Source organism: Teleopsis dalmanni, chromosome 1, assembly GCF_002237135.1.
Source record: "Teleopsis dalmanni isolate 2A chromosome 1, ASM223713v2, whole genome shotgun sequence".
Lineage (NCBI taxonomy): Eukaryota > Metazoa > Arthropoda > Insecta > Diptera > Diopsidae > Teleopsis > Teleopsis dalmanni.
The window spans coordinates 53,970,968-53,993,501 of record NC_051846.1 but is presented as its reverse complement, the minus strand read 5'-3'; the positions used below and the strand labels follow the sequence as shown (position 1 = coordinate 53,993,501).

At 31.1% G+C, this 22,534-nt stretch overlaps 1 protein-coding gene across 1 annotated transcript; it reads left to right on the top strand.

Moving 5' to 3' along the window:
- Positions 1-17,229: 17,229 nt before the first annotated feature.
- LOC119681425 lies at positions 17,230-21,748 on the top strand. The gene is made up of 2 exons (XM_038094614.1): positions 17,230-18,773; positions 18,873-21,748. Exons 1-2 carry the CDS (start codon positions 17,230-17,232, stop codon positions 21,739-21,741), a joined length of 4,413 nt encoding a protein of 1,470 aa, XP_037950542.1. The 3' UTR covers positions 21,742-21,748.
- The last annotated feature ends 786 nt before the right edge of the window (positions 21,749-22,534 follow it).

The window sequence follows — 22,534 nt, the reverse complement described above, 5'->3', positions numbered from 1 at the left end:
AATGAAGATAAAAATTCTGCAAGTGACGATGATCAGCTAGCAAATATGCCCTTGTAGTGTGTTGTGTTAGTTTGTGCAATGGAAGGGGGTCAATTTGATAGGAAGGGGGTACACATTATAAAGGACTTAACGCTGCCAGTCAAATACAGGCTTTCATTATTATTATTATAAAAATATATGTAAGTTATTTTTTCATTATTAATTTTTTCCGTTACTTGGAAAATTTTGATATCGCCAACGTCGTCGTTCACGTCGCCACACGCGCTCGGGGGGGTTATAAGCACAAGCACTCATATATGATATACAAACAAAAACGTATTCACGTACATATCCACATAAAATGCGAATTGTTTACGAGTTTTAGAGCAAAGACAGGCAGGCAGGCAGGCAAGCAAGAAAAAAATTATATAAATTAAATATGAAAAAATATAAAAAATAAATTAGTGTTAGAAAGAGAAAAGGCTAAGAATGAGGAGAAATAGAAAAAATTTGTTAATAAATGAATGCAAAAAAAAATATGAAATAAAATTAATTTTTCAGTGGGAGATGAAAGTAAAATAAGAATAATAAAATGGGAAATTTTATGGCTTGTAGACACATACATATACACGTGCTTACAGACGCACATACATAAATTGTATAAGAAAAGTTTGTATAAATTTTTTTTTTTAGCAAGCGGAGTTGGGTTTTCTGCATATACTTTAGGCTTATGGGTGGCGAAAATGAGAAAGAAATAAATTTTTTTAATAATTTTTCAATACATTCAAGCACTTTTTGGCAATAATAACTTTGTTTTTGGTGTATGTGTAATATTATTAATTAAAGTATAAAGAAAAGTAAAAGGAAAATAAATTGTTGTCGAAAATAAAATTAAAAAACTGAAATATAATGATATTAAAATTTTTATACTTTACAGACTTGTAAGAATTTAATACAGAGATTTGTTCTGAAGAAGTCGTTGGTTGGTTAGTTGCTTGCAGTGGCAGGCCATTAGATAACTTCCAAGTGCCTCAATTAGCGATTTTTCTCCGTTTTGCTACCACATTTCTCACAAGTACCCAAGCATAGAAAAGTAAAGCCTAATTCCATTCCCCCGTATTTAAATTATTTAATAGCTCTTTCGTCTTCACCGATGAACAGTCTGATAAACTATCAAAGAAGTGTCTTCCTAAGAAGTCGTACAAAAAAAGTATTTATATAAAAGTTTTATTCAGAAACGTATTCCAGTTCTAACGGAAAATTTATTTAGCAATAGTATTAATATAAGGTTGATATGAACCGGTGTATGCCACCATCCCCATTCATATGCAAAAACTATGTACAAAATAAAAACCAAATTTGCAAGAACAACGATGTTGTTTTCTGTACTTAAAAAGATTGTTTGTACCATATGTATAAAACTGATTTAAATGATTATTGTAAAATTGTGAACTATTTATTGCAAATGAATTATTGAAATCAAGAAATTTCAATAAGTGTGAAGTATATTAATATAAAACCAGTAAATAATTACACATATCTAATATAATTTTAATTATTTTAGTAAGTGATTTACGCTTAGTAATTTGATGTGTACTAGACATCATTTCTTAGATAAGTTACCGAATTATGTGACATTTATAGTTTAATTACATAATAGTAATTACATTTCTTTAGAGAAATAGAAATAAATTTCTCCTTCTCCTTCTATTGTTTGAGATTTCTACACTTGACATCATATTTTTCCGGTATAAAATTATACGATCTGATTGCATTAATTGCAATTGCAAAAGAATTCATTACTTTTTCCCTTAATAAATATATTTTTGGTATTATGATAAATTATAAATGGGTATTTAGTAATAAAGGGTAATATTTTGGTTTGAAAAATAAACCTTAGTGTTAACTGTTTTGTTGTATGAGTTTATAGTTCTGTTTGGGATTAAAAATAGGTAATATAATAGACTAGTTTGTCATGTTGAATGCCTCATGTAATCAGTTTCCACCAGTTTTAAATGCTTTTGCTAAATGCTACTTTTCAGAGATTATAAGGTTTTTAAAGTGTGTATTCGTTGTTTCACAGTATTCAGTGATGTCACCTTTTGCAATCTAAATTTGAGTTTTCGATCAGTAAAAGTTTTTATGAATTTTTCAGCTCCTTCACTGGTCAGGTTTCGTTTCAATCATTCCATTTATTTTTATTAACAAACTAAAACTGCACGTTCCTTACTTGGCTAGCTCTATATAGTTTGGTTCTACATCGATGTATCTCTATTAACTTATCTTAAATATTTGTGGCAGTTGATGACTAATTTTTCATTCAACTTTTGATTTCATTGATATTTGTCTGAATTAATTACTATAAGTACAGTTAAAATCATGATCACATTATTTTTCAGTGACTCAACGGCTCTCTCCTTAGAAGGCACTACAGAAATTCGAAAGTTAAAAATGTGTGAACATCATTAATTTTTTATTGCGTTATGTATATTATTGATATATGTTAAAAAAATATATATTTTTAATATTTTATTTAAATATTTTTGAACGCGCTCATTGATCAATGTTAAATAATACACAACATTCCAAATTAGTTTCAAAAAATATGCTTTAACCCTTACGGAAGTGAAGTAAGTGACAATAAGACTCTGTAAAGTAGGTTCTGCCATACTTTCTATTAACGCAACAGGGCTTACCGACGTACTCTAAACCCAGAAGGAGGCACAATAGATCCGACGGTCATCCTTAACAATAATAATAATATAGTTAAAGATATATAAAATAAATATATATTAATATTGTTCTTATATTAAACACGTTTTTCACTTAACAACACTGCTTTCTACTCTAGCAAAAAAAGGTAAAAAATCCACTTTATTCCCACTTCCTATTTCATCTACATTTTTCTACATTCTACATATGCCATTTTCTTTTGTATAACGACGGGTCCATATGTGTTTTCAAAATCAGAGTAGTTTTCGAATAAAAAAAAAAAAAAAATCTCTATTTGTATTAATAAAATCCTATTTAATTTAAATTACTTATGCAAAGTCCTTTTTGTTACAAATTGCATAGAAAACCTTTGTACAATATCAATCAGGATTTTGTGTCAATTTTTAAATTTGCCCATTAATTGAAATTCTATATAGATTTTTTCGCCTTTAATGGACAAGATGATGGACAGGAAATTGCATAGAAATCATAAATGGAAATTAGAATGCGAGTAATTGAAATCACAAGTGTATGTGTTTCTCGTCATTTGTATATGTAGAACTTGAACGTGTAGAGGGTGTCTGCATGTAAATGTCATGTTCGTCAAATGTTATGCATGAAAGTGTGCCATATGTGCATCGGACCCATTTTCCAAGTACTAAACAGTCCAATCAAGCATCAATCATATTTTAAAAAGAAAACGAAAAAAGGTGAAACTGAAAACAATACAAATTCATAATTACTATAAAATGTTATCAAGCACGCATGAGGAGGGTTGCGGGTTTTCCGTGCACGTAATCTTATGTGTACTTGCGTTGACATTGAGGGGGACGCACTTTTCAACACTTTCAGGAAAACTAAAATGTATCTGCGTTTAAATTTGTTGATGACTTTTTTTGGTGGTATAAATTGTAGGCGTTTGGTTGTCTACGTCAAAAGTGTTATAAAATTTAAGTTTTTTTTTAAGATTAGTAATTTTATTAAATTAATTTTTAAGGGTAGTTTTACTATCTTTTAAAAATATACTATACATAGGCCGTGTGCAAGTTCGAGTAAATTGAGGTAAAGTAAATTGAAATTTCCTAGTGATTTTTTGCACTGCACTTATGTAAATATCTATTTATTTATTTATAAAACATCTTATAAAATCTTCACAATGATAACACCTAATTTACCTAATTTTTATCTAATTTACCCTACTCGGAATTCTGGTAAATACCAACATCGCTGCCATACCGACATAATTTACTACTTCCCTCAATGTACCATCAATTTACTCGAACTCGCACACGGCCATAGTATATAAGTATATTATATTCACTGAATTTATTACTAAAATTGCAATTACTAAACAAAGATTTCTATATAGTATTTCACTTTTCTATTTCTATTTTGCACAAACAATCTCATTATTTTTGTTTACTTTTCAAATATCCTCGAGAGACGAAATTCAAGGATGTTGGTTGGTGTGCACGCGAAGCTTAACAATTTCGCATGGAAGCGATTTCATTGTTATTTGCAAGTTCAACGTGAAGTTCAAAATATGAAATTGAAAGTAAAATCTGAGCGCAAATGGCGTTGAAAGTGAAAGTCAATAGGAAACCTTGACCATTTACTGACCAATGATTTCAAATGGATCCATTTTATGCGTATGTGTAGTGCCAACCGGCGATTTCTGTTGTTGATTGTAGAATAACACATACCAACTCATGAACTTCAATTGTGTAAATACTGAGAGTCAATGGATGTAGTGCCTTCTGCGCAGAATCCCTACAAAAATGAAAGTTACAATTTGAACGTGTTACTCGCATGTTTAGAAAATTCCGTTCTTCGTAATTGCAATAGTGACGTGTGTGAGCTTGAATTTATTTTTCTTTTGAATGAACGATTACGCACATACAGGGTGTGCTGCTCAATGCTGTTGGCCAGTTTCGGAAAATTTCGCTTTCGCTTTACAAATTTTTAAGTAAGCTCAATATCTTCAATTTTATTCCTAGATTAGGTTCTATACATAAGAAAGAATATAAAACTCATGCAACAAATAATGCCTCTACAAACAGAATAGTATTGAAATTGTCATCGAACAATTAAAAATAAAACAATAATTAATTAATTCAATTATTCTACAGCTGATTTATGATTTTGTTCTAATATAAATACAGCAAGTGAATTTTTTAATAAAAGCTTTGGGTCAATTGGTTAAGGAGTGCGGACTCTGAGCTTCAAATTTGGCAGGGCACGAGTTTGATTCCTGGTAGTTGCAGTCTTAAAAAATTATTTACGAATAATTAAATACAAGAATTATTTTCAAGTCCACTGATGATGAGTATTTGGCAATACTCGCAACAACTGTATAGTCAGCCTAAAATTGAATCAATTAAAATAATATAAAATAAATTTTTGTTGTTATAGTTCACTACTGTTCAAATATTTTTATTTTAATATTTTTATTTTAAAAATCTGATACTGTAAATTTACTCAAATGAGAATAAATATAAAAATTTTTAATACATTTCGAAAAATATTTTTAATATATTTCATATATTTTTAAATGAGCTAATTGGTCAATTCTTTAACAAATACACAATTTACTGAAATATTGTTAAAAAAATATATTATTTGTCACCAATATTTCGGCTATAATCTATAGTCAAATTCAAGCTACCCTGATTTTGGTTATTAGAACCATTTGATCATTAAACCAATTAAGTACATTTTTAATGAATCCTCTTCTAATCACAACCTCCTTGTTTAAAAATTTTAAAAGCTGAAATAGATTTGAAAACAAATAATTTGGATTTCAGGAAAGGTTAAGATTTATATGTCAGATCAACTTGTCATCGACACCCTAACCCTATATCTACACAGAAGGACTTTGTCATATACATTGTTTTTTTAATTACAAATAAAATTAGAAAATATTATTTAAAGGTGTTCTAATATAAAAATTTTGGCAAAGTTCAGCTAGTGTAAACACCGAGTAGACATTCTTCATCAAGAAAGCACTACATAAAATTGCATTTGTCTCCAACTAACTTATTGGGCTGATATGTTCATAGAATGATATGTCCAGAACTTTTTAAAAATGGCAAGTTTCAAATGACAATGATACGTGACATTTAAACGATTTCCTATTTAGTTACAGTTGTTTTAATGACACTACTTTTAATTTTTTTCGAACAAATAATTTCAAACTAATTTTCTATCGATATGTCATTGCTTTTTGATGCGAAACGATACCGTGACTTTGCTTCATCGAAACAAATCGCAGGGTAGCCGAAAACGCTGGTCACCCAAAAGAAGTGGTGACACCGGAAAAAACCAAGAGTCTACAAAATTGTTTTTGTCAACCGTAAAATCAAGTTGACACCTTAAAGGTTTTAAAGGAACGCGTTGGCTTTATTTTGCATCAATATTTGTCTATGAGAAAGATCTTTTCAAAGCAGTGTTTAGGCTGTACAGCATTTGCTTCTTTAATTTTGAAGTTCATCGATGCGTAAAATTTTTTTTAATCGATAACCTTAAAAAAGGCTATATCAACAATAGCAATCGCTATATGGCTTAATTGGTGCGTTTGAACTAGCAGCCCTATATAAAGAAGAAAAAGTGCTTCTTTTGCAAAACAATGCTCCATGTCATAAGTCGTTGTCTATCATAGCAAAATTGCACAATTTATAGTTCTAATTGCTTTCGTATCTACCGTATTTACCAGATTTGACCTCCAATAATTTTAAATTATTATCTGTGCGCACACTTCAAAAAAATGTTCCAGTGAAAGAGATTTGGTTCCGATGAAAAGCTCATCGCCGCTCAGAAATAAAAACTTTAAAGGGACTTTTTCCTGCAAGACTTTTTCAAGTTAAAATGATATTCCTCTGGCATAGCATTAGACAGACTCACCAAAAATTGGTGTTAAGTTTGTAGTATACAGACATAAATACAACGAATGATCATTTCAAGTTTCCTGAAATGGTCATGGAAGTGACCATGAAGATATGTTATGCAAAACACATTTGTCAATTGAAGATATTTATATGTATAATAATATATGTCAAAAGGAGGAGAAACAATTTTTAAAACATCACTTTTTATACAAATGCCCAGCATCATTAAGAAGCCAGTTTACAATTGTTTGAGAACCATTTTTCGGAAATTTTGTCGGAAATTGATATCGGTAACCCTAGAAAAATTGTAAAGAATATGTAAATGAATTCAAGTAATTCGGATAACTTTTGAGTCAGGAAATGTACATATTGTAGATATTTTTACTACATATTGTAGATATTTTTTTTTTTGCATTAAATTAAATCGTTTAACGATGTTGAATTTTTTTCATTATTAAAAAGTTAAAAATGTGTAGTTGAAATTGAGTCGTTCTATCATGTCTCTAGCATCCTATCCGCAATTGCTTTTAGAATAAATTTCGGGTCTTTCGGAACTAGTCAAGTGACAACACGTTTCATGTCTAAACAATAATTTAAAATGGTACGAATTGTTTTATGAGACAGCGGCTATATCTCTCAAACGTGCATTTTCAGACATTATATACTATACCGACATTAAGTTTAGTTCAACGTGTTAATGACAGAATATAGTAAGGCAAACCTTCCACCACATCTTGACCGCTTTAAATGCACTCAAATTTCTAATGGCTTCTATATAAACAATGATTATGTTTTTATGAAAAATGAGGTGTTAAAATGGCGTTTAAGTTTTAATTCTTCAGCAAAGTAATTAAACTTATCATCAATTACTGATCAGACTACTTTATGTTTAAATGTACCATTTTTAAACACATAATAACATATTTATTTTATCAGCTTGTATATATTAAGGAAAAAACATTTTTAAATATAATAAACATAATTATTGGATTCTTTTTATAGATCTATTCTCTCTTTAGTCTAATTATTTGGGTACATTTGGCAGATTACATATTAATTTACATATTGATTTATATCATATTGATATATACAGTGGCTCACAGCTTATTTCGTGCAAGCAATATTTTTGTAGATTTAGTCGTGAAAATCCAAAATTTTGTTCAAAATAAAAAATTTTAAATATGCAACTTTAAAGAATGTTTAGTTTTTATTATAAAACAAAAAAAAAATTTAGCAAAAATATCAATATTCAAGAAGTTAAGTGAACAAAAACAAACATACACCAAATTCTGACCTCACAGCTTATTTCGTGCAATACATTTTTTTTTAGAAAATTAATAATTTTTGGCATAAAAAAGTGAATTTTAGTATTTAGTGGGATAGTCCTTTTGTTTAATTACTGCCTCCAACCTTGAACGCATTGAAATAACTAATTTTTGAGTATATTCCACTGACATTTTTTGCCATTCCAATATTAAAGCAGCTTTCATACTTTCCTTGCTATAAATGTTATGTTTTCTTATGTTAGTTTCCAGAATATGCCATAAATTTGCTATGACACTAAAGTCAGGTGATTGTGGAGGTGTTTGGATGATGTGTGGATAATTCCCAACAAGCCAAGTCTGCACAAGACCCGACTTGTGCTTCAGATCGTTATCCTGGTAAAAACAGAAATTGTTAATTATGCCTAAATATTCGGCACTTTTATGCCTATTTTGCTTTAAAATATTAAGATACACTTCTTTATCCATTATTGATTCTATAAATTGTAGATTACCTACTCCTGCCGCTGATTTACACCCCAATACTATCACATGCTTGCCACCGTGTTTAACTGTGCCATATAAATTTTCTTTTTGGAGCTTAGTATGTGATATATTTGGCGTATGTTTAATAGTATTTCACATATGATTTACCATCTGAAGCGTAGAGATTAAATTTACTCTAATTGACAAAAAATACTGCGTTTCAGAAAGAACTATTCTTGTACAGGTGGTGTTTGGTAAACTGCATGCGAAACCGTCGGCAGGCATGTGATAGTATTGGGGTGTAAATCAGCGGCAGGAGTAGGTAATCTACAATTTATAGAATCAATAATGGATAAAGAAGTGTATCTTAATATTTTAAAGCAAAATAGGCATAAAAGTGCCGAATATTTAGGCATAATTAACAATTTCTGTTTTTACCAGGATAACGATCTGAAGCACAAGTCGGGTCTTGTGCAGACTTGGCTTGTTGGGAATTATCCACACATCATCCAAACACCTCCACAATCACCTGACTTTAGTGTCATAGCAAATTTATGGCATATTCTGGAAACTAACATAAGAAAACATAACATTTATAGCAAGGAAAGTATGAAAGCTGCTTTAAAATTGAAATAGCAAAAAATGTCAGTGGAATATACTCAAAAATTAGTTATTTCAATGCGTTCAAGGTTGGAGGCAGTAATTAAACAAAAGGACTATCCCACTAAATACTAAAATTCACTTTTTTATGCCAAAAATTATTAATTTTCTAAAAAAAAAATGTATTGCACGAAATAAGCTGTGAGGTCAGAATTTGGTGTATGTTTGTTTTTGTTCACTTAACTTCTTGAATATTGATATTTTTGCTAAATTTTTTTTTGTTTTATAATAGAAACTAAACATTCTTTAAAGTTGCATATTTAAAATTTTTTATTTTGAACAAAATTTTGGATTTTCACGACTAAATCTATAAAAATATTGCTTGCACGAAATAAGCTGTGAGCCACTGTACATATCAAGTTCCCAAAATAAAAGGATATTGAAACTGTTACACTCCACACTTTGTTTCAAAAACTCCGAACTTTTCGTATGTGTCCTGCTCAATAGATCGATTCCAAACATTTATATTGGTTTGATATATGATCCATATAATAATGACAACTATACCATTACAGGAACGTAAAACAGTCAATTCCGAATGGTATACAACCATTTGTTTACTAGAAGTCTTTAGTGAAAAATGAAAAATAAACAAGCGTTTATTCTCCATATCTATCAAGACAATACGAGTGCTGTAATGAACCTTTTTTTAGGTTCGTTTATAGCTGGGGTTGAACTCAGCCGTCTCCAAGGTCCACACAAGAAATTTATTTGGTGAGACTCTGTCGCTTCCGATTTCCACGCTGACGATCAACAAAATCGCAAACAACGTGACCGAAATTAAATTGAATCGGTGATGAACCGAGCTGAAGATACACGGTGTTGCAAATACTAACTCGCTGGACAGCCGACACGATATAACACAAACACACGTGACTGTTAAAGCTACGTGTGTTGTATTACAGGTCGCAGTTAACACGCCCTTCCCTGTTCACTGTTGAAGCGTCCAGGGGTCGGAGACGTTAGGTTACTGTTGAAAGCCACCATAGAGTTTCCAACACTATGGCATAGATACACGTGACTGTTAAAGTTACGTGTGTTATACCCCGTGCAACCTAGATTTAGTAACTGTTAAAGCCCTGAATCTTGCTTACCTAAACCACTCAACTGTATCACTGTAAAATGGTTTTTTGCAGACTCTTGACTTTATTTGCACCTCTGTTGCGTTCGACTCTAACACTGCTTTCCTTTGTATATATTCCTGTAAATTTCCTGTTACAAATCTTATATTCACATAATCAATTGTATATAGTCGTATTCATTCAAAATTTCATTATTTTTACAAAGTATATACAAATATATATATTTTTTTGGATATATATTGGATATATTTCTATCCAAATCGAGATGTCTCTTTAGCATTATAAGTTTTCACATATATATATTTAAAATTTGATTTTTCACAGTGGCTATTGCACCGCACTGCTTAATGTCCACCAACGAAACAAGAGAAGCTCTTCCTGGTGCACGCACTTTTTATACCGTCAACGATCAACGGAGCCAGCTGTAAACGTGTTAAAGTTCAACGACCGTTGATCGAAGCTGGTTTTCTGATCCCTCTGCAATGCACCAGCGAAAGTCCAGCTTTAGGGCGAATTGTCATTTGTTACTGGTGTGGAAGCTGGAAGTTGTTCTTTGTTTAAGCTTTGCCCTAGTTCCACATCAGTTGTACAATAGCTTTTCTCGTTTGAAAGTTCGTTTGATTTGTTTTGTGTCTTGTTATTCTTATTTTAACAAAATGTTAAAATTCTATTCACTATTAAGTGAAAATTATTTTGGAAGTATTGGAACATTTTGGAAGTATAACATTCAACGATAGCTCAACGTATAATCTCCTTTTACTAGACTATATTCGCATATATGATATCAGTTCATTTCCATGTGATTTTAGAATATTTCCAGTGTACCAATTTTATTGCTGCGGGATTGGGCTTGGGTGAGTTGTTGGACATAATAATATATAATATAAATTAAACGTATTGTCTTACAGATGTCTTCGGTTTTTAATCGACATTTCGTTCTAATAATTAATTAAATGTGAGCTTTCTTTGTGTACATTGTATCGTGTTGTGATTGTTATAAGTGAATTATGGGCTTAGAAAAGTTGTGAGTTAGTGCAATTTGTAGTCATCTGCTTCTGCGGTGTTGTAACGATTAAATTTTTAGTTGATAAAATTTTAGTCGTTACAATGCTCACACACTTCATCTTACAGTTGACTATTTGCACATTTAAAAATATCGAGTTGTTGGCTCATGACTTGGCACCCAATGACTTCTTATTCTTCCCGAACGTCAAGAATACTCGTTAATTGCGTGGACAACGATTTTTGTCAGCGTAAGAAACCCATAGAAATTGTACCATTTAAAAACCATGTTTTGGAGGTGTCAAATAGATTGAAAAAATTGCTTTGACAAATGGTTCGAACTCATGCAAAAGTGTATTATTTATAAAGGAGAATACTTCGAAAAACAGTAAAGCAATTTTAAACAATTTAGTATTCTTTCATCATTAGACTCAAAATATAAATAGTAACACCCTCGTATGAGAGTCACTATTTACATTTTATTTATATTTTATCCTTATTCCTCAGTAAGGATTGTATTTAGTTCCTCTAGTGAAGTTTTTTCGATCAGATTAGAAAAAATAAGTAATAACCCCATAGTATTGTAGATTGCAGACCTTCTCAAGTTGTTGCTAGATGAAACCATCATTCGGGAAACGGAAAATATTTTATGCGAAAAACCTTATAAAAGGGACTTCATTGATAAACATAAACCTAATGAGATTTTTTAAAGAATGATTTCAGCAATTTTGCCACACAACAATTCTACCTTTTGATGTTTGATTATTCAGGAAATAGTTATTCTCTTTGTTGAAATTAGCTGTGATATAAATTTTTCATTATTACGAAATCTTTTTTGACTGTTATCTTTCCATTGATGGAATCATTCAATGAAACTATTTTTATAATAATTGTACATAACAGACCTGTTCCAATGAACTTGTCATACATTATAATTCTGTCAGAATTTGATAAGTGCAAATCCTTTGGGATGCTATTTTATATTGCTTACAAGCATGTTGAGATGTGTGTATTTAGCATAACAGGCATACTTCAAAGTGAATATCAAGTATCTGAGGGGTGATAAGTTGACAGAAAGTGGAATAAACGCAACAAATTTCACAAATTTGCGAAAGTACAATAACCTCCCGGGAGCCTTCTGTCGAAGAAGAGTAGTGAAATGCATTTGCATAATGTTTTGCTACATCTTATATATTCTATATACGTATATGTGTATGTGTTGTGCCGAGTGTGTCTCTAAGTGTGTTTCTATGTGTGCTTATGAGTTTCTATCGTAAGTTATAAATATAAAGTTAAGTTTAATTGTTACTACACAAATGTGTTAGGAAAACATTGATTAAATGATATTGCAGTGGCTATATACCATAGATGTGAGTATAGTACTTTACAAACAATTACGAGAGATACGCGATAGTTTAGAAAGTTTTCGTCTAACTGAATTATGTCAAAAAATAATGTAAAGTCACCCCTAAAATCATCGAAGCAACTGCAACAATAACAAAGCAAAGCAGAGTAAAATAATAAATAATTTTTTGTCATTCGATCGTTGCAACATCAATGAATTGAAAATGTATCGAACTGAAGTTAAAAAATGTGTAAAATAAAAAAAAAAATTGTTAATAGTAGAAATTTTCAGAGAAGGGGCGGAGCTTGTTGGTTTTCCTGCATAATAGTTATGAAAAGAAATTGATTGCACTTTCGATGATTTTTTTTTTGAGGGAAATTTTGTGATTTTTGATATTTTAGGGTGTTTTATGGTGTTTTTGTGTTGTTTTTCTTTTTTAATCAATAGAAAATTTTGTGAAAAATGTTAAAATTTTTTTGAAAATTTTGTATGACAATAAAAGTGCAACGCGCATTACATGAACGAGGCGAGGGGTGTTCGCTCAAATTTCGATTTAAGGTTGATAAGTGTGGTTGGCGCTATACAACCGCAGTGTGCATTATAGTTAAGTAACTAAAAAATTTAAGTAAAAAATAAATAAATAAGTAAATGGAAAAAAATTAAATTTTTGTGCAGTGATTTTTTTGCTGAATCATTCAGCCAGTATAAATCGACACGTTCCAAAGGATACACAAACGCGCATGTCAAAATAGTTCAAGTGCATTTTAATATAACTTTTCAAATTTTCAAATTAATTTTTTAATTATAATTGCATTAATGTTTTTGTGAAACGTGTGCAAGTTAAAAAAATAGAAAATTAATGATTTTGTTCAATTTACATAACTAAATAAAAAAAGTTTAAATTTGTAATTTTATGTGTGATTAATAAAAAGGAAATTTTTTTATATGTGTACGTAAAAGTTCAATAATATTAATATATTAATAATTAGTAATTATTATTAATAATTATTAATTGATAAATTTGAATTTAACTATATAAAAAAAATTATTTTTTAAATAAATTTAAATAATTTAACTCTTAAGGAAGCAAAATAAATTACGGATTTTTATTTGTTTTTTTTTTTTAAATAAAAAGTAAATTAAATTTTATGAAGTCAGTAACGCTCTTAAGTGGGCTTTACACAAGCTCTTATATTACACAGATTCATTATATATAAAGATACGTATAAACATAATTACTTGCAAATTTCATCTTCTTGCTTTACTTGTTTTGCACAACAACAACAACAACAACAACAACAATAATAATAATAATAACAACATCAAAAAGAAGAACAAGAACAAAAACAAAAACAGTAACAGCACGGGAAGCAATCTTACCCGTACAATTATTTTATGCTGTCAGCTAGAAGGATACCTTGTTTACACTGTTGCCATTTTCATTTAGTCAATTTTTTTCATTTTTTCTTAATACTTTTCGACTTTATTTTATTTTATTTGAGTACAAGCTCATCGAGAAGGAAAAAAAAATATAACTAAAATATAATCAAACTACCTTAGGCTTTACAAAAATTCCACAACCCAACTCCACCCAATCAGAAATTTACAAGCACACAGAAACACACACAACACACATACTCAACTGAATATTAACAGTTTTTCAAGCTAACTTTGTGTGCCCCCACTCTCTCCCACAACTCAGTCAACGTCAGGCAAAGCAATTGCAACCAACAAGCAGCAAGCAGCAAGTAAGCAAACCAAAGCCAACTCAACCAATTTCAACCATGGAAACTTAATTTATGTATGCAGCATAGTTGAGAATATATTTCTTCGTCTTACTTTCAAAAAAAAAAAAAACTAAATAATGAAAACCAAAAAAAAAAATATAAATAAAAACTAAAAAAAAAATATATATACAAAAAATTATACATAATATAAAATTTTTTCACTTTTTTCTTAAGAATCAAATTTATTTTACCAAGTCATGTTGAAGAAAATTTTTATAAGTTTTATGCATTGGGAGTGAGTCAATGGAGCGATTGAGTTTTGTACTGTGGAGAACAACAGATGGAGGAGGAAAGTGATGTGGTTTGGCAGGAGTGAGTGCGAAATAAGGAAAATTTGTATTCCTTAAATCGGATGACTTTGTATAAATTTGTGTGTAGTACAGCGAATAAAGCTGCTGTAGGCAGGAAAAAAAAATAAAATAAAATAAAAATTACAAACAAAAAAAAAAAATTACTGAAGAAAATTGTCTGAAATAAATAGTGTAGGCAACGGGGGGAAGGCTTACTAGGTTCTATTGCCAAAGAAGGTATACAAAATTTATGGGCGAGTATAATCAGCAAGTTTTCATAGAATTTGCAGAAAAATAATAATAGGAAAAATAAATTTCGGAAAATGGAAAACTATAAAATATATTTTAGTCACTTTCAACTATGTATGTACATAATGAAGGGAAATAATTTTTAGCAATATAATGGACTTCTTCTTTTAAACTTGCTAAAATAGATGATTATAGACTATAGTCGTATATATTATATATTTTTTAAATTAATATTTAATATATTAAATATAAAGTGTTTAATTATTAGTCAACTAATTAGCCCATTTTAAAATGTGTAAATTTGTGAAAATAATTAAAATTTATGTTAAATATCATCATAGTTTAAAGTTTATAATTTTTTATAACTTTCAAATATAAGCTGAGCCCTATATCACTGATAAAAAAAATAATCAGATTTACTCACTTATTGTAAAAAAACTGAAACTGTCTTTTCGCTTGACAGTCTATAGTATACCAATACTATTTAAACCACTCCTCTTCATCATTCTATAACCATTATTTTACTTCTATCTTGTATTTCAAGCGTTTTTATATCGTTGAATATTAAATCTTTGTGTCACCTATTAGGCACACTAATAAAAACTTATTTCATTGTTCCTTTAACATGCATACTTATTACATGTCCTAACCATGGCTAAGACTGGTCTTTTATTATTGGTTTTTCTATATCATAGTTGTTACAAATTCGTTGTAACCAAAAGGTAATATAAAGGTTGTAAAAGGTAATATATTTTTCACAAGATCTTTAGTTCATACATTGAAAAGTCGCATCATTACTTTTTAGTGTACAATATTCACATCCCTATGTAAGAATGGATCTATGAGATTTTGTAAGTGCATATATATTGAATATATAGAAATTGATAAATGTACATAGTAAGTTCTATACATATGTATATATGTATTTCTTTTTGAATTAGCACACTGAATCAAATGTATACATGCTTTTTTACAAAAATTTTTCATAAAATTTTTCATAAAATTTAAGAAACGTTACTCAGAATATATGAAACTTTTCGCAAATGTTTCTCTAATTTTATGAAACATGTTGTTGTAAAGCTTTTAATGTAATATTTCATTGTATCATAAATCTTATACGTTTGATAATACAATCTAATTGTTTTTCTCATCCTTAATTGTTTTTCTTATACGCTTTTTTCTGACTGCACCTACCTTAGGGTTAAGTGTCTTCTTTTTATTAACTTTTTTGATCATTCACGGATTATTAGCTACAATAAACACATCTTTGAGGTCTTCCTATATTTGAGCGCATCGTACATTTTGTTTTGGAATAGTTGAATTCGAATACTGAGCCTTTTATTTTCTATAGGCTATTTCTAAAGCTTGTCTGCTATTGGAAATCAGTGTGTTATCGTCAACGTAGGCTGAAATTTATATGTTACTATTAAAATCATTTGTTTTTGCGGTTTCAGATGCATTTCAACATATTAAACTTTAGCTTACTTAAAGATCTGCAAACGAAAAAAAATTGACCGTTTCTCGTTTGCGGTAAACGAAATATTTTTTTGAGTGTACATTCAGAGACATATTTCAATGCAGCTCAGTAAACACAGTTTCGAAGAACCTAAAAATACAATTAAATATTAATTAAATATTAATATTAAAGTATATTCCTCAATAATTTTTTGAGTGTACATTGAGAGACATGATTTGATATGTTTCAGTAAGAACAATTTTTAAGAACTTAAAAATACAACTAAATAAATAAATAATGAAAAAAAAATTAAAAATTAATAATAAAGGTCCTTAATAAACAAAGTTGTGGTTGCAAAGCTGTTCTCTTATTCTTCGTAACTCAATTTAACATTAATCAGAGGGCGAGAAGGAGAAAAAAAATAAAAATAAGAAACTAATAACGCCTGCAAGTTAATGTCAAGTCAATGTTGGCGAATAAATTTACCGTTAGGTTTGAATATTACTGTAGAAAACCCCTACAAAAAAAAATTAATAATAATAAATAACATAATATAATTGATTTATATTCAAAATCTAAAAAAAAATTGAACTTATTGTTTGTAATTTTTTTCTAAGTAATTTGAAATATAGTTTAATGTAATAGATTAGAAGCCTAAAATTCATTTATATTGGGTTTTCGCAGTTCGCAAAATAAAATATTTTTATACTATATAAATTAATAAGTTCTTCTTATTAGACCTATACTTTGCATGGTTTTTTTTAATTAAAAAATTTATTTAAAAATAAAAACTTTATGTATATGTATATAAAAATGTGTAAATTCTATTTTATACTTGCATGTATTTTAAATATTTTTTATATTATTTATATAAATTTCGAAAATTTGTTACATTATTATTAGCTTTGCAATACACTGCACCCTAAATTTTTTTGAATTAGCCACAAAAAAAGTTGATTAAATATTTTCATTAATTATAAATTAATTAATCAAGCTTTTGTATTGAATTTTTTTTCTTTTGTAGTAATAACAAATATGGCCGCATCGATTTATGCCACCCCACCGCCAGATTTAAGTAGTGAAGACACAGCACTTTCGGACGTATCGAATTCATCATCGCTGAATAATCGCAGTAACAACAGCAACAGTAACAGTAACAGTAACAACAACAACAACAACAACAATACAACAGATGATGCCGCTGCTACAGAAACACACACTACAACAACAAATAACAAAAAACCAAAGCGTACCATAGCAGATGTTTTAATGGATAACACAAGTCAGCCGCTACAACAACTTAAATCAAGTAATCTAAAACCCGCAAATACACTTGCAGATATGGGCAGCAGTGCAAATACAATATTGGCCACAAACGTCACTAATACCGACCTCACGTCCACACAGAATGCTACAGCAGCAATGGCTGCTGTTGCTGCAGCCGCTAATGCTGCTATGCAATTAAAACTATTGGAGGCTATCAGTGATGCTGCCAAAAAGAGACGTAAACAAAATAATCCTAGCCGCTTGGACGCGCTTAATGTAAGTGGTGAAGCGGCGGAAGGAAATGAAATAACAGATTGTACAGAGACGATGGATGAAAATTCGACAGATGATTTGAATGCCTCAACACTACCGATTGACTATGAGGAGCAATTGTCAAAAATGTTTTTACCAAAATCCATGGAACAACTTAAGGAAACATTTCACCTGTTACAACAGCAACAACAACAGCAACTACAGCAGCAACAACAACAACTTGAACAAATTAGGTCAGATAAACAAGCAAACATATCACCAATTCAGACTTTAAGTAGTAACCCTAAAGAAAAAACTGCCACTGAGGATAGTTTACATTTCTCACTCGTTAATGATGTTATGAAGAATCCTTATCAAACATATTGTAAGGAGTGTGGTGAGAATTTTGAAAATGAATTAAAACTAGGCGTGCATATGATACAAGAACATGGCACCATGAGCAATGAAAATGCTAATGGCATGCATTTGCGACAAAAAAACGATACGGGAACTTTTGACGCTTTACAACCGGTCAGTGTGAAAATAGAACGTCCTGATTTTGACAGTCCTTCGTCGTCACCACAAGCCCATGCATCAAATTCTCAACATGAAAATGCGCATTTAGCTCCCAATGGTAAAGAGCCTTGGATGAATTCATTACCCGGTATGACATTTCCATTTCCACCTGATGCTGCTGCAGCTGCTGCTTTGTCGGCAAGTGGTTATCTTCCATTGCTTGGTGTACCTGGTTTTCCTCCTGTTGATGGTCTCAATCGGCCACCTTTGAGAATATTCAATCCCGAAGCTTATTGCGATCTCTGCAATAAAGAATTTTGTAACAAATATTTTTTAAAGACGCACAAAGCCAACAAACATGGCATTTACGACCCGGCGATTTCCAGTACAAATGATATGGGGATGGGAAATAGTTCGGGCATGAATACAATGAATCCAATGTTTCAATTTCAAATACAACAACAACACATACAACAGCAACAACAAATCCAACAACATTTGCAGCAAAAACAACATTTGAATTTAGAAGTACAACAACAACAACAGCAGCAGCAACAACAGCAACAGCAGCAGCAACAACAACAGCAACAGCAGCAGCCACAGAATTTAATAGAAAATCCAACCAAATCAAACAATCAAAACAGTTCTTCATCACAAGCTCAAACCTCGCTTAATATACCTCAACAAATAACGCCACCGGCTCCTCCAACTATATATTGTGATCTTTGCTCAAAACGTTTCACTAATATTTTTGCCATGCGACGCCATCGCGCCAAGGCGCATGAGCAATCACTAACACAACGCAACAGTCCAAATGAACAACCACAGCAGTCCCCAGAAGCCACCGAAAAAGTACAAGACATAAAATCTGATACAACTGGGAATAGTTCCAGTTCAGAAACTAACATAAAACAATTCCAGATGCCAGAAGATTTTAGGCAAGATTTTACTCTAGAACAGGAAGAAGTATCGTTTACTCCACAACCACGTAAACTATCGCCACAATCGCAGCAACAGGCACGTGAGGCAAATTTTGCCCACGATAAACTTAAACGTTTAGGAGTGCTTAATCCAGAGGCATTCTGTGAGTTATGCTGCAAGGAATACTGCAATAAATACTTCCTACGCACACACAAGTGGAAAAGACATGGAATTTTCGTGCCTCCTGATGAACTCAAAGAAGACCAACTGCAATTAGCACAAAAATTTCCATGGGCATTAATGAATATGCCGGGTATGCCTCTGAATTTTATGATGGCGAGTGAAAAAGCTGTTATGGCACAACGTATGTTAGCTGCAGCTGCTGCAGCAAATAACTCTAATGATAGCATTCCGCATATGAGTAAGCGTATCAAGCTAGAATTGAATGATGACATTACTGATGAAAATCAAGACAACAAATCGGAAACTAATCGCGCACAAAGCGAACTGCAACAGCAAATGTCAGCAGTTAATATGACAACTATACAGGAATCGCAAAAAATACTCGGTGACACAAATCTTCCAGCGAGCCCTGAAGCGGCTATGGGTTTACAAAAGCTTCAAACTATGATACAGCAATGGAGTGATATGAATGGAAAACGTGCACTAAGTTGTCATATATGCGGTCGAGAGTTAGAGAATCAGTACGCTTTGCATGCTCACATGATGACAGAACATGCTGGTGGCATGGATGGTAACAATGCCATGCCATTGAGTTTCCAGCAACACATTTTTCAGCAACAACAAGCGCTAAAACTTTCACCCACAGGTTCTCCAGGCAGCCTGCCTTTAGGTAGTGACTTACGTTGCAATCAATGCGATCGAGATTTCAACACTTTGCAGGAATTTAAACAGCATTTCGCTGAAGTACATTTACTACCTGGCAGTCCACTTCGAGACGGTTTTGTAACACCTGAACGTCCTATCAATCCTAATTCTGCAGGTGGTACACGACCACTCTACACTATAACACCCACCAGCAGTTATTGTGAAATATGCAATAAGGAGCTCTGTAACAAATATTTCATGAAAACTCATATGCAACGTATGCACGGTATCGAAATTGAAAACGGCGCACAAATTGGTGGCGTGGTTTGCAACATCTGCAACAAGGAACTTTGCAGTAAATATTTTCTTAAAGTACACAAACAGAATACGCATGGTATTATGGAAGAGGGCTCTCCGTTGCCGCAACCCCGTCAGAATGGACTAGGTTTTGAGACACAACAACAACAACAGCAAATAATGGAAACCGAACTTGGACGTGGTGTAAGTTTAAGTCCATTTGGTGGTCCTTTAGGTAATATTGAAGTTAAGTCGGAAGCAACAGATGGACGTTATTACAATAATTATTCAGAAATATGTCCAATATGCACAAGACGATTCCGCAATGCAAAATGGTTGCGTGCGCATTTGCTGAGTGATCATGGAACAGCAGGTGTGGAGAAAGTACGCGAACTTGACCAACAAATGGAACAACTTAGTAAGCCGTCGAGTCCAACACTTAAAATACCAAATGGTGCAAGTTCTGGTGGATCGAGTAGTGCCAGTAATCTGGTGCCAAATCCAGCTAGTTTAGCACAAGCACTACAAAATCTAAATACACAACACTTGCTGAGCAATGTGCCAAAGAATGTGCTGCCAGGCATGTTCGGCAATGTTGCTGACCAAGCACAAACATATCAATGTTCAATGTGTCCCTTCACAACTCCCTATTATGCATTTCTATTCATACATGAACGTTCGCATTCGATACTAAATACAGGTGAAAATCCAAATATACAACAGGAAACGAATGCCAATGCGGAAAATGGTGATGAGAGTGCAACAATAAGTGAAATAAAAGAGAAAGAAGCAACAGAAACTGCGATTCCTTTATTGCAAGAAAAAACTGAAATGACCACAAAAACCAAAACTGAGGTTGAGAATATGGAAAACAGTACCGCAATCACAGAAATTAGAGATAAATTGGAAAATATGGTCGCGGAAATTGCTACAGAACCAAAAAATCTTTCTATACGTACAACTACACCTTTGGTTACTGAAATTGAGAATACAACAACTGCAGCAACAATTCAACCAACAGTGAAGGAAAAGGAAGTGGAGGTCAATGTTGCTGAGACATTAAACATAAAAACTGAAGAAGAGGATGGGTTGGTGGTAAATATGAGTTCACCAAATACCGTGAAAAATGCTAAACAACAGTCCGCCAATTTACGTTCAGCAGCAACTTCACCGGTAGTTGTTACACAAAATACTTTGCTACAGGAACACATGTTGCAGGACATTGCCAATGCAACAGGTAAGATAGCTTGTTTTGCTCTACCAAAAGGTATGGCTAACGCGGAGAAGCAACAAATGCAACCCTTTGTCATAGAATCCGTGCAACATGGCAGTGTAAACAAAAACGAAGCCAAGGACTCGGGTGAGCATGCAAATAATGACAGGTTTGTGCCAGCTATTATTTATTTACCAGTTAAGGAACGTGTAACAGGACCAATAACAGTGTCCTTTAACTTGACACCAGCTTAAAACACAAATAGTTTGCTAGTTGTATGTAAAAAGTATAGAAAGAAGCAAAATTTCGAGCACAAAATGTTGCCATTTCATTAATATGAGTATATTTTGTTAAATTGTGTATAATAGATTTGGTTATTCCTCTGTTATTTATTGTTTATATATTTTTGTTTTTGTTTAATTTATTCACTTTATTAATTATTTGTGTGCTTATTTGACAAAAAAAATTATATATATAAACTACAAAAGACTGAGTGCATAAATTAAACTAAAATATATTTATTTCATTAATTTTTGCTTTTTAAAATAAAAAATTTTTTTCAATTTATTCTTTGTAGTTGGCAACGCTGTGTGCTTTAAATTTAAACTTTTTTCGTTCATGTAATCTTAAGTGTTAAAACATCAAAGTTCCTACAACAAAATAAATCAAAATAATTTTTAAATTTATTATTATGATAAGTAACTAATAATATATACATATAAAAGAAATACGTATAAAGATTTACCGAAAATAAATAGCAAAAAATTAAGTAAAATCAATTAGGACAAGGGTGTACACTTGCGTAAAGTAGTAAAGCGCAAAAATTAAAAATCTTATATATATATTTATAAATATTTATATTTAAATATATATACATAAAAATATATATTACTCAATTATATATATTTAAACAAAAAATATTATAAATTAATAACGCAACAATTTACGTAGTTAAAAAAAAAATAAATATTAATGGAAAAATTTTATTTGTGTTAAAGAACTTCAAAAGAAGTACATTTTAAGATTTAAAAAAATGCTTTGCTCAAA